Here is a 13129-nt window from a genome sequence, read left to right on the forward strand (position 1 = left end):
CCTCTTCGGCCCCAGTCTATTTCTCACCAGCAGAGGCCTCCATGATGGAGGAGATGTCGCAAGACTTGGTTAACGTCTCCTCTTGGCTAGACTGGTGGTCTTCCATGTTGGTGGGTGTTCAAGCCTCCTACGACCCCGAGGACCCTGACCAGCAAGGCCTAATGAGGGACCTCATTACCTCCGGGGGTAAAACCCTCAAGTTCTTAACATATCAGTTTCTCGCCCTTACAGCCAACTGGGTTCTCTGTAAGAGAGACACTGTTCTTACGAAAGTGTCTCGGAAGGTACCGGACAGGGAAGCGCGAGCAATTCGCAGCCTGCCCCTGTGGGGAGAGTCTCTGTTTCCTCTGAAAGAGCTAGAGGCCTTAATGGAAAAGGTCTCGAAAAAGAAGGAGGCCAATGTCACCAGACCGGCAACTTCAAGGAGACCTCCATACAAGAGGTCCGTCTCGGACAGCGCCGCGACGCCCCAAGCCTCTTCCAGCACTACGAGGAGAGAGGCCCCCTCTTCCTCCTGGTCCTCAGCTCCGCAATCCTCCTGCAGGGGAGCTGCAGCGCCCTCAAGCTCCTTCAGGTCGGGTTACTCCGCTTCTAGGAGAGGCAGATCAGGCCGCCCCTCTAGAAGAAGGTAGAGTGGGAGGCCCCCTATCCCCGCCCAAGCCTCGGGTTGGGGGATGCCTCAGACAACATTGGCAAGCATGGAAGGCTCAAGGGGCAGATTCTTGGACAGTGTCCGTCCTAAAGGAGGGCTACAGACTCCCGTTCCTGACGAATCCACCCCCTCTTATTCCGGCCAACTGGACGGAATGGCTAGCTCCCAAAGATCCGTTAAAGAGGACCGCCCTTCAAGAGGAGGTATCCTCCATGTTAGAAAAGGGTGCCATGGAAGAAGTTCCTCTCCCAGGGCCAGGTTTCTACAGTCGCCTGTTCCTGGTAGAGAAAGCGACGGGTGGGTGGAGACCGGTTATAGATCTGTCAGCTCTCAACAAGTTCGTCAAGAAGACGGACTTCAAGATGGACACGCCAAAGTCAGTCCTGCTGTCCTTGAGGGAGAAAGATTTTATGATGACCGTCGACCTCAAGGACGCATACTTCCAAATTCCGATCCACCCCTCGAGTCGGAAGTTCCTCCGGGTGAAATGGGGTTCCCAGATCCTGCAATTCAGGACTCTTTGCTTCGGTCTGTCAACAGCGCCCCAGCTGTTCACGAGAGTCTTCACGACTGTCTCAGTGTGGGCTCACGAACGTGGCATCCGCCTTATCAGATACCTGGACGACTGGTTGCTCCTTTCCGCCTCAAAGGCCCTCTTGGAGGAACAAGGGAGAAGTCTCCTTCAGTTTCGCAGAGATCTGGGGATTGTCATCAACCCAAAGAAGTCAAATCTATCCCCGTCCACCAGAATGAACTACTTGGGGATGACATTGGACACCATTCAAGGAAAAGTTTTCCCTTCGGAGGACAGGATAAGGAACCTCAGGCACATCATCCAGCCGTTCCTATCAGAACAACCGAGGAGAGCGAAAGACTGGCAGAGGCTGATAGGCCACCTGGTCTCATTGGAGAAACTAGTTCCCCAAGGGAGGATAAAGCTCAGATCCATTCAATGGAATCTCAAGAACCTCTGGTGCCAGACGGACTCACAACAAGTGCTAATTCCAGTCCTTCCAGACACAAGACCCTCCCTGGAATGGTGGCACTGCCAGTCGAACTCCCTCAAGGGGATGCCCTTCGGGACCAGCCCTCCAGAATTACTTCTGTTCACAGACGCCTCCAACCAAGGATGGGGAGCCCACCTCCTCGATGGGACGGCACGAGGTACCTGGTTGGAAGGGGAAAAGCAACTCGCCATCAATGTCCTGGAGTTGAAAGCAGTCCAGAAGGCGTGCTTACACTTCGCAAGTCTGCTAAAGGGAAACACCGTGGCGTTGATGTGCGACAACGCCACGGTAGTAGCATACATAAAGAAGCAGGGAGGCTTGAAATCAAGGGAGTTGTGCGATCTCACCATAGAGATTCTGAACGTTCTGGCTGACGGCCTCAGCAGAATGGGCCAGATAGTAGGGACAGAGTGGTCCCTCCTCCCAGAAGTAGCCAGGCTCATCATTCAGCGTTGGGGTTCCCCGGTGATGGACCTCTTTGCAACGAAACTCAACGCCCAACTCCCAGTCTATTGCTCCCCCGTACCAGACCCGAAAGCAGCCTTGGAAGACGCCTTTCAGCACAAGTGGGACAATCTGGATGTGTAAGCTTTTCCCCCCTTCACGTTGATAAGACAGGTGCTCAACAGAGTAAGGGCCGCCCGAAACCTAAAGATGACTTTGGTAGCGCCCTGGTGGCCGGAGAGGGAGTGGTTCGCAGACCTAAAAGACCTAACGAGCCAACCGCCGTGGCCTCTACCCGCCAGGTCAGACCTTCTGCACCAGCCTCACTTTCTCAAGCTCCACGTCAACCCACTCTACCTTCGTCTTCACGCCTGGAGACTATCCAGCGGCTCCTGAAGAAGGAAGGTTATTCTCCCTCCACGGCTAAGAGAATGTCTCTATACCTGAGAAAGTCGTCAGCCGCAATATACCAGGCAAAATGGGCCTCCTTCACGAAGTGGTGCTCTGAGAGGCACATTAGACCTCTTAAGGCCTCTGTCCCAGACATAGCAGATTTTCTGGTGTTTCTTAGGGACAAAGTGGGAATGTCAATTCCAGCCATAAAAGGGGTTCGGGCTGCCTTAGGCCAAGTCTTCCTCCTGAAGGGCATCGACCTGGGGGCCTCGAGACACATAGCGATGCTTGTCAAAAGCTTCGAGCAGTCTTGCCCCCTCAGGCGAGGAGGGTGCCCCAGTGGGACTTAGCCAAGGTCCTGAAGATGCTGTGTCGTCCCCCCTTTGAACCCTTGAAGGATATCGTAGACAAAGATCTCACCCTCAAGGCCGTCTTCTTGCTGGCCTTGGCGTCCGCTAAGAGAGTGGGAGAGATCCATGGTCTGTCATACGTCTCTCACTCAAAGGGGTGGAAAGAAGTATCCTTCAAGTTCGTGCCTTCTTTTGTGGCCAAGACTAAGAACCCAGCTGTCTGGGACTCGAGGTTTGAAGGTTTCTCAATTCCTGCCATCCCTAAGACAGGTAATGCAGAAGACTTAAAATTGTGCCCAGTGCGAACAATTAGAAAATACCTGGAAAGGACAGCGCATCTCCGACCAGGCATCAAGAGCCTCTTCGTTTCCACAGGTATTAATAAGAAACAAGTTTCCAAAAACACCATCTCCTTCTGGTTGAGACAGGTCATCGCCAGAACCTACAAGGAGGCTGGTATGGCAGTGCCAGGCACTCCCAGACCTCATGACATCAGGGGCCTGAGCACCTCCTTAGCCTTTGAGAAAAACATGGCAGTAGGGCAAATTCTGCGAGCAGGTACTTGGTCGAACCAGTCAACCTTTACTGCCCACTACCTCAAGGACTACTCAAGAAAATCCTTGGACGGGTTCTCCATTGGAACAGTCATCTCCGCCCTCCAAGCGGTGTAACGGTAAAACCCCAGGTACATTCAAGACTAGCGACCGGTAGGCACAAGTGCGGTTTCCTACCTCCTACCCAGTTGCTTACTTGCCTCTTCGGGGAGTACCGTCTGTTCCCAGAAAATAACACATTCTTCATGGCTACGCTTCGAGAAGGAACGTCAAAAGAAGTTTTTCAAAGGGTGAGTACTTAGACACTAACGTGAATTTTTGTGTAGTTACCCTCGCTTCCGCTCTCTAGTAGGTCCCGTTATCCAGAGGCCTTTTGGCCTCCACGGCCGGGTCAGTGGGTCAGAATAGCACTCCCTCCTCCTAAAGTGTAAGTCTCCTAAGAAAGTAGTTCGAGGTAAGTATTCGTGTTGGAACAAATCAAAAATTTTAAGTAATTTTTATTTTTCCTAACATACTTACCGAGAACTACTTTCGGGTAATGGCCCTCCCTTCCTTCCCCGAGTGCCTCTCTTCCCTTGCTAGCATTATGCTAATTCAATAGAACTTAATGAAGATGCTGACCCAGCAAGCTAGCGACCTACCTTAATCCTACCCTCGGGGCACATTCCTTGATGCCGGGGGTAAGGCTACTTAGAGCGCGGAGTGGGGGGGTAACTTACTCAAAACTCTGGTCGGCAGAGAGAGATCACCAGTGACCTCCTAAGAAAGTAGTTCTCGGTAAGTATGTTAGGAAAAATAAAAATTACTTAAAATTTTTATATATATATATATATATATATATATATATATATATAGGCCTATATATATATATATATATATATATATATATATATATATATATATATATATATATATATATATATATATATGTATACAGGTATTGTTATAATGCATGTTAGGTGGCATATATAGATAAATCTTTCATATTCAATATTAATAAATTATAAAGAACGACGAATATGCATTTTTTTCACTTAATGTATTATTTGTCATTCAAACTGGCAACACAATGAACATAAAGAAAGAAAACCAAATACTGTTAAGTGTAACAGTAAGATAAGCAAAATATTTTGGCCCTAAAATTGTGGAGACAAGTTTAAAGGTAGTGTAATGAGATATGCACGTATTTCAAATTTTAATAATGTAATCATACTCGCGTGAAAATAAAATTTCAAGTAACTCCTTGCCATATTTCTAACCTGTAACTTAAGTATTTCCATTATTTGTTATTCCATAGAGTTTGGCACCAGCCAACCGTTGAGATACTCCCGCTAGAGAGTTATGGGGTCCTTTGACTGACCAGACAGTACTACATAGGACCCTTCTCTCTGGTTACGGTTCTTTCCCTTTGCCTACACAGACACCGAATAGTCTGGCCTATTCTTTACAAATTCTCCTCTGACCTCATACACCTGACAACACTGAAATTGCCAAACAATTCTTCTTCACCCAAGGGGTTAACTACTACACTAATTGTTCAGTGGCTACTTTCCACTTGGTAAGTGTAGAAGAGACTCTTTAGCTATGGTATGCAGCTCTTCTAGGAGAAGGACACTCCAAAATCAAACCATTGTTCTCTATTCTTGGGTGGTACCATAGCCTCTGTACCATGGTCTTCCACTGTCTCTTGGGTTAGAGTTCTCTTGCTTGAGGGTACACTCGGGCACAATATTCTATCTAGTTTCTTTTCCTCTTGTTTAGTTAAAGTTTTTATAGTTTAAATAGGAAATATTTATTTTAATATTGTTACTATTCTTAAATATTTTATTTTTCCTTATCTCCTTTCCTCACTGGGCTATTTTTGCTGTTGGGGCCCCTGGGCTTATAGCATCCTGCTTTTCCAACTAGGATTGTAGCTTAGGATTTAATAATAATAATAATAATAATAATATTATGTAAAAATAGAAAACGGAAACGTAAACAAACCGGAGTGAATTACGTCAAGGATTTTACGGGCTGCCCAGCGGCAAGAGCCCGTGTCTTACATATGGTAAGGCGATCTACACACACACACACACGTCAAGGGCTCAAGTTCATCGACTCTACTTCTTACATTTAACTTAGAAGAAAAGTAGGAGTTGAAGATCGTGAATCGTGACTGTGCATTGGACTTTGGTCAAGTGTGAAGTCCGCAATTCGATCTGTTCCTTGGTGTTCACCGCTCTCACTAAGGACAAAATGGGAGTTGACTTCGTTAGTTATGGATATGCCTCAGCTGTTGCCTTGGGGGGCATTATAGGATATGTCAAGGCTGGTGAGTAGGACTTAGTATGAAGTTCATTGATGATGTGATTGCAGGGTTTATTACAGTTACGGATGGGGAAATTCGTCCTACTAAATAACAGTTTTTTTCTACAGAAAAACCTCCGTATTCGGTATTCGTCGAAAATGACAACTATTTCTTTAGTATAAAAGGGCACAGAACCTAACAAACCCACCTAACCTAATCTAGTAGTTCCCTGGTCACAACCCCTAGGCGGGGGTGAACCCCCTTCCCAGGTCACAAAATGTGGTCAGTTAATACTATTGAGATTTGTAAACCACTAGTTCAATACCACCATTAGAAAAACAATGATAAAATTCTTCATAACCAACATTGCATAGCACACAATTCGTATGAATTGGGTTTTTGTCAAAATTAAAGCATAAAGGTCCAGCCACTGCCTTTGCCATAGCTCCAGAAAAACAAAATGCCAGATTTCCCTCATATTCAAAGTATTCAGTCAAACACGGATACCAGTGAACGTTAAGTTAACTTTATAACTCCGCTGAAATCCTAGTAAAACTTGGTTTTCGACTGAAGTAGTTTGTAATTGGTTATGAAACCATTACATCATAATGATGTCACAGCTCTCGACCAGTAAACTGTAATTGAAACTGCTTGTGTTTGCATCAGAAAATGAGATAAACGTTTCATTAAAAGTACAGTAAACATTGCCCTAGAGGAAACGTCTCTCCCGACTTGAAAGATTCAAGGTAAAAACTTAAAAACCTCATTTAATTCCACCTCGTTCAATCTCTCATATAAAAACTAATACTTTTTATATAGTTTTTCACTTGCTCTTTCCATGTAGGTGATTATTATTTTTTTAATATGGAGTGCGACATGCTTCTAAAGTATTATCTAAGATCCACATATTTTGTGCAATTTTTTGTGGCTTTATTATACGTCTCAGAGAATAATGTATATAGAAGAAAAGGTGAGTTTTACCATTATTTATCGATTCGCCAGTAAATTTTCCCCACCCAAAACCCCTGGTTTCCACTGGGTGTCTCCTATTACCGTAGGATATATTAGGGTGTATCTTATCTTTTCAATTGTGAGGGAATTAAAGGTCATTTTCGATAAAAATAGGAGTCTTTCTATAACGGCAAGTTTTTTTTATTGGTAAAGTTTGTCCTGAGTTTTACTATAATATCTATTTTTTTATGCCTATCTTGTGTTCTAGGTATATATATTTATCATATTACAGCTTGTAAATATGACTGCTTATATATTCTTATTTACATAATCTTATTCTTGGCAGTCGCGTGTCTTCCATGCGACTTTTTCTAGAAATGCTCCGTTTTCGCGTAAAAATAACTTCAAGTTTTTTTTTTTTTTTTAGCTAAAGTTGAAGGGCACTTGCAAAGAGGATGGGTGAAGCCCTCACCCTTTCCAATTAAATAAGGACACTGTAATTTAGGTCAGGTTAGGTGGGTAGATATAACTTAAGTTTGTACATATCCCCTTAAATTCCTTACAACTTGACCACAGCATTGATCCTAGTTTAAAGGCTTAAAGGCCACTAATGAATAGTAGAGGCAAAGGACAGTGGCAATACCCTATCAAGCAGGACAATGCCCTAGAGACTGACCATTTATACCTATATTGTAGGTAATCATCTTTGAATTATCCCTCATTGTGAGTGCAGTGTATTATTAGTAAGGGGGTGCCCAGTGTGTGTGAGCAGTTTGTTATTTTTTTTTTCCTATACTTTTTAAATCTTGTTATTGAGAGGCTGAAGTGAAAAGGGATACTAGTATTTTCCTGCAATAGAAATTTTCTAATTGATATATTATACTTAACCTTCTTTTTTTATTTTTTTGTCTTCTTCATTTTGCTGTAAATTTTTGTTGTTGTTGATCCTCTTTCAATATGCTCCTCACATGAGATGTCCCCCATTCCAGCCTGAAGTTTTTTTTCTCTCCCCTTTTAATATTTTATTGTTCCGTAACCGAAATACAAACCACGCTATTTACATTGGGTTTACTTTCGGCGTAGCTGAAATTGACGAGCCAATAGATTTTAACGAGGGTTAACTACCCCCGCGCTAGTTAGCGGGGGTAGAGGAAGGGGTAGCTTGCTACCCCTCCCCCCCCACACACCGGTGATTTGCTTCACTTCACTTTTGGCTCGGACGATGTGCAGACGTGTCTGTCTATCGTTCTCGTTTTTGACAGCCTTAATCTTTTCTTTGCTTTTCCTCAGCTGTGTGTTTGAAGTTGGCCTCGCCCTTTGGTATTCATCATGCGCAAGTGCCCTGGGATCGCCGGCCGCCCTTGCGGTACCTTCATGTCTGCGGTGGATACCGATCCTCACACCCTTTGCCCGCAGTGTCGAGGCCGACGGTGTGATAGGGAAAATACATGTAGTGAGTGTAGGGAGTGGTCTGCCTCCCAGTGGGAGAGGTTTGCCCGCCGGCATAAGAAGAAGTCCAAGAGAGACCGTTCTCCTTCGAGGGTTGCCTTGAAGGAGGAAGGCTCTCGGGACTCTTCTTCCGCCGCCCAAACCTCCTCCGAAGCTCCCCCTCGTCCGGCTTCTAGTGAGAGGCCGCCGAATGGGAGCGCAGGCCCTAGTTCTGTTTCCCGACCTCGGGGTGCGAGAGAGGGCGTCGCCTCCCATAGCGGGACGGCTCCCCCTCCTCCGGGGGAGGTTTTTGATAATGTTGATCCTGTGTATAATGATGATCTTTTTCAGCTTTGGGCTTCCTTGGGGCTTAAGGGCCTGCCCTCCAAGGAAGCCCTGTTTGACCTTATTCAGTTAAGGGCCGCTGTCAAGCAGTCGCCGGTGATAGCAGAGGTAGATCCTCTGTCTATCGTCGACGTCGTGGTGGCAGAGGCTTCCGACGAGTCTGGTCAAATCTCTGCGGCTCCTGATGTTGGTGACGTTGCTGAAGGCTCTCCTCCTCCTTCTGTACATCCTTCGGAGGGGGAAGGGGGTCCCACGGGCTCTCCTGCGGCTAAGTCTCCCCCTCGGGGGAGCGCTCTGACTGAGACTCCTCTTCGGAGGACTGATGATCCTGACGACCTCCCTCGTGGCCGCCTTCGCCGTAAGGCTCATCGTCCGCTTCGCCGCAAGGGCCTCCCGTCTCCCTATAAGGGTGTCAAGAGGCGCCTTTTCGAGTCTTCTCCTCCTCCGTCCTCCGATGGGGACTCTCCTCGCCAGGAGCAGACTGTAGCAGCCGCGTCCTTAGACCTCTCCGGGGATCGTTCACGTTCTCCCACTCCTTCCAGACCTTCTACTTCCTGTGCAGATGGCCAGCAGTCTTCTGATTTCATCAGCCGACGGGCACCGGTACCTTCGGGGCAAAGGGATGTCGCCCATGGTGTGGGCGCTTCCCTTGCGCGTCAGGGTTCCCCTGCGCGCCCTCCTGCGCGTTCACGCGTAGTAGCGCACCAGCGCTCTCCTGTTCGCCAGCGCTCTTCTGATGATCAACGCCCTACTGCTCGCCAGCGCTCTCCTAAGGACAACGAACATCCTCCTGTTCCTGCTGCGCGCCTAGCGCGCTAACGGTCTCCTGAGTACACTAGATCTCCTGCTCGTCAACGCGCACCTGCGCTTCTAGTTCCTGATACGCGCCCTGTGCGCCCACGCTCGCCCATGCGCCCTTGAACTCCGGTTCAGGACATGGGCAAGGACTCAACTTCTCGCCCTCGCGATCCTGCTCGTCAGCTTTCTCCTGCGCAGCAACGTGCACGGTCTCCTGCGCGTACATCCAGAGTTCCTGCACGCCCACGCGCCTCCTCTTCCTGAGCCCACTCGCAAGCGTTCGCCTTTTCGTGTCGCGCCGATAGCTCCTGCACAGTCTTCTACGCGCCGTCTCCCTGCTCGCCAGCATTCTCCAGCTCGCCAGCATTCTCCAGCGCGCCAGCGATCTCAGACACGTCAACGTTCTCCTGCTCATCAGCGATCTCCTGCGCGTCAACGATCACCAGCGCGTCAGCGCTCCCCTGAGCGCCGGCGATCTCCAGACCCCCCTTGTGATCCATCGCTTGCGCGCAAGCGCTCTCCTACGCGTCAGCGCCCAGCAGATCCGGAGAAACATAGGTCCCCTGCGATCAGCTCGCCCACGCGCGGTCGCTCGCCTGCGCGTTCTACTCGCCATCGCTCTCCAACGCGCCACCACACGCCATCGCTCGCGTGCACGCCAGCGTTCGCTGACTCGCCATCGCTCGCCCACGAGTCACAGGTCTCCAGGACACTATCGGTCCCCTGGCCCTCAGTGGTCTCCTGAGCGCTCTCGTTCACCCACGCGCCAGCGCACTCACTCGCCAGCGCGCTCACTCGCCAGCGCGCTCACTCACCAGCTCGCCCACGCGCCCGCTCGCCCACGCACTCACTCGCCTACGCGCCCGTTCGCCCCTGCGCTCGTTTGTCTCCGCGCGATTGCGCGCCCGCGCTCCAACAGCCCCTCGCGCGCGACTCTTTTGTATCCCCCTCGCGTGAGCGTCAGCACGACCCCCGTTTGCGTCGGGTTCCGCAGCTCGCGGCAGCAGCAGGGACGCGTGTCGCCAGGTCGCAGTCGGGATCGCCTCCGCCTAAGCGCAGGTCTCTTTTGCAGGACAAGGAAGGACCTTCGGAGAGGTCAAGGCAACTTTCTTCCCCTTCTTTTTTGCAGGCAGGTCCAGTGGTGTCCACTCCGAAGGATCGCCCGATCCCCTTCCCTCCAGCGGGAATTTCGGACTCTGTGTCCGTGTCCGTGTCTCGGCAGTCTTGGTTTGGTCCTCTGATGCGGGCGTTAGTGAAGGCTATGAAGCCGGCACTTGCCGATCTAGGACACAAGCCAACGACGGCCTCGCCCCCGCTGAAGAGAAGGAGAGGAGTGGACTTGGTGGTGACTTCTCCCAGGGAGAGAAGTTGGTTCCTAAGATGTCCGTCAGGAAGGCTCCGTCCGCTTCGCAGTCGTTTTCTCCTTCTCCCGTAGACGAGGCCTTTCCGTCCTCGGGAGAGTCCAGTGTGGCGGCGGTCTCCCCCTCGGCACCAAGGGGGGAGTCACCTCCTCGTGGAAGAGAATCGTCTCGCTCGGAAGGTGCCTACCAGACCTCTTTGCTGGAGTCTTGTATCCCGCCCAGGAGGGAACCCAAGGACTCCAAGACGATGCCGAAGTCTTCTTCACGTATTCGTCAGGAACCAGCCAGACCCCGGGAGAACGTCCACGTGTCTCCCCAGGAAGAGCTTCCGGGGACAGGAGACTTAGCTGCCAGTCCGCAGGGAGGAGAGCAGCAAGAGTCTGAGCATGCCTTCTGGCAGGTCTTGGGCCTGATGAGACAGCTCAACGGGTTCATGGACCCTGTGATCGCAGCCCGTGAAGGCAAGGACACGGTCCTGGATCAGGTTTATGGAACTCAGAAGCCCCCAAAGGCTAGCGCGGCTCTGCCCTGGTCCCAGGGTCTGAAGAGTGCCAGAGCCAGGGCCAACGCTCAGCTCGCAGTACTCGCTTCCTCCAGTCGTTCCTCTGCCGGGAAGAAAACTCCTCCCACCTCCTCGTCTCCAGCAGAGGAGGTATTTTGAGATCATGGGGGAGTCTAGCCTCGCTCTTCCCCTCCACCATTCGGTAGAAGAGCTTACTAGGGGAGTTCCTCTCGAGAAGCTCTCCGCCCGGCAGGTGACGTTCTCGGCGTCGGAGAGCCGGAGCCATGAGAAAGTCGCGAAGTGTGCCATGCAGGCCACTTCGTGGCTGGATGTCTGGCTAGGTTCTCTGGGCATCCTATTGCGCTCCGAGTAACTGTCTAAGGAGAGCAATAGGAAGGCCCTGGAGACCTTCCTCCTCTCGGGCACTCGCTCCATCGAGTTCCTGGCACATCAGGTTACCAACCTGTTGGCCAACTCGGTGCTGAAGCGTCGTGATGTGGTGACCGAGAAGATCCATCCGAAGGTCCCCGCCGTGGATGTCTGCAGGCTCAGACACGCCTCCCTCCTTGGGGGGAATTTGTTTGAGCCCCAAGATATGGAACGAACAGCTGAGAGGTGGAGGAAGTCTAGCCAGGACTCCCTCCTCCAAAGGGCCCTTGCATCTTGGCCCTAAAAGGCTCCAGCTCCGCAGCAACATCAGCAGCAGCCTCGCAAGACACCGAAGCAGGCGCCGGTGGCTAAGAAAGGGGTGTCTAAGCCCCAGCCCTTTCCTGCCAAGGACAAGAGGGGCGATAAGTCCTCCAGGGGAGGCAAGACTCCTAGAGGGAGCGGCCGCGGCCGCAAATGCTAGGAGTGGCAGTCCCCCCGCGTGTCCACCTGTGGGGGGATGCCTTCAAAGTTGCGTGCACAGGTGGCAGCAACATGGGGCCGATGCTTGGACGGTCTCCGTGATCGTCCAAGGGTATCGCGTCCCATTCACGACATCTCAACCTCCCCTGACAGTGAATCCAGTGTCGTTGAGCTCCTATGCCATGGGATCGGTAAAGGGGCTAGCCCTTCGGGCGGAAGTCGAGACCATGCTCAAGAAGGATGCTCTCCAGGAGGTCGTCGACGGCTCCTCAGGCTTCTTCAGTCGACTCTTTCTTGTAAAGAAGGCGTCTGGAGGCTGGAGACCCGTCATCGACCTCTCAGCTCTGAACAAGTTTGTCAAGCAAACTCCGTTCAGCATGGAGACAGCGGACATGGTCAGGCTTGTGGTGAGACCACAAGACTTCATGTGCACACTGGATCTGAAGGTCGCGTACTTCCAGATCCCATTCCATCCGTCTTCCAGGAATTACTTGAGATTCAGCCTAGACAGCAAGACCTACCAGTTCAAGGTGCTGTGCTTTGGTCTCTCCACAGCACCTCAGGTGTTCACCAGAGTGTTTACCCTGATTTCGTCTTGGGCGCACAGGAACGGCATCCGTCTCCTCCGTTATCTGGACGACTGGCTGATCCTAGCAGACACCGAGACAGGCTTCTGGGACTTTGCCAGGATCTGGGGATCTTGGTAAATCTCGAGAAGTCCTCTCTGCAGCCGTCCCAATGACTGGTTTATCTGGGCATGTTGTTAGACACCAATCTCCACAAAGCCTTTCCATCAGACGACAGGATAGCAAGGCTGAGGAGGGTGGCGGAACCCTTCCTCAGGCGAGAAGAGCTTCCTGCCCAATAGTGGTTGCGTCTCTTAGGTCACCTGGCCTCCCTGGCTCGTCTGGTACCAAACGGCCGTCTCAGGATGAGATCCCTGCAGTGGCGGCTCAAGTCCCTGTGGAATCAAGGATCCGATTCCCCGGACTTCCTGGTCCCGGTAGGATCTTCGGAACCGGCGGACCTGCGGTGGTGGCTGGTCGACGAGAACCTGCGAAAGGGAGTGGATCTTCTCGTCCTCCCCCCGGAATTGACACTGTTTTCGGACGCGTCAAAAGAAGGGTGGGGGGCGCACATTCTGAACCAGAGGACCTCAGACCTTTGGTCAGAATCAGAAAAGTACCTGCACATCAACCTGCTAG

At 50.8% G+C, this 13129-nt stretch overlaps 1 protein-coding gene across 2 annotated transcripts in view; it reads left to right on the forward strand.

Annotated features, from left to right (window-relative positions):
• LOC137627891 (transmembrane protein 14C) overlaps nucleotides 1–13129 on the forward strand; it is an 84646-nt gene that overhangs the window by 2887 nt on the left and 68630 nt on the right. The window contains exon 1 of one of the 2 annotated variants that reach the window (XM_068359332.1): nucleotides 5405–5714. The exons of the other annotated variant lie outside the window; for it this stretch is intronic. Within the exon in view, the coding sequence (XP_068215433.1) occupies nucleotides 5639–5714 (76 nt within the window). The 5' untranslated portion in view covers nucleotides 5405–5638. Of the gene's footprint in view, nucleotides 1–5404; nucleotides 5715–13129 lie in introns of those variants that run through there. 2 annotated transcript variants of the gene reach the window in all.

This window comes from Palaemon carinicauda, chromosome 2 (assembly GCF_036898095.1).
Source record: "Palaemon carinicauda isolate YSFRI2023 chromosome 2, ASM3689809v2, whole genome shotgun sequence".
Taxonomy (NCBI): Eukaryota; Metazoa; Arthropoda; class Malacostraca; order Decapoda; family Palaemonidae; genus Palaemon; species Palaemon carinicauda.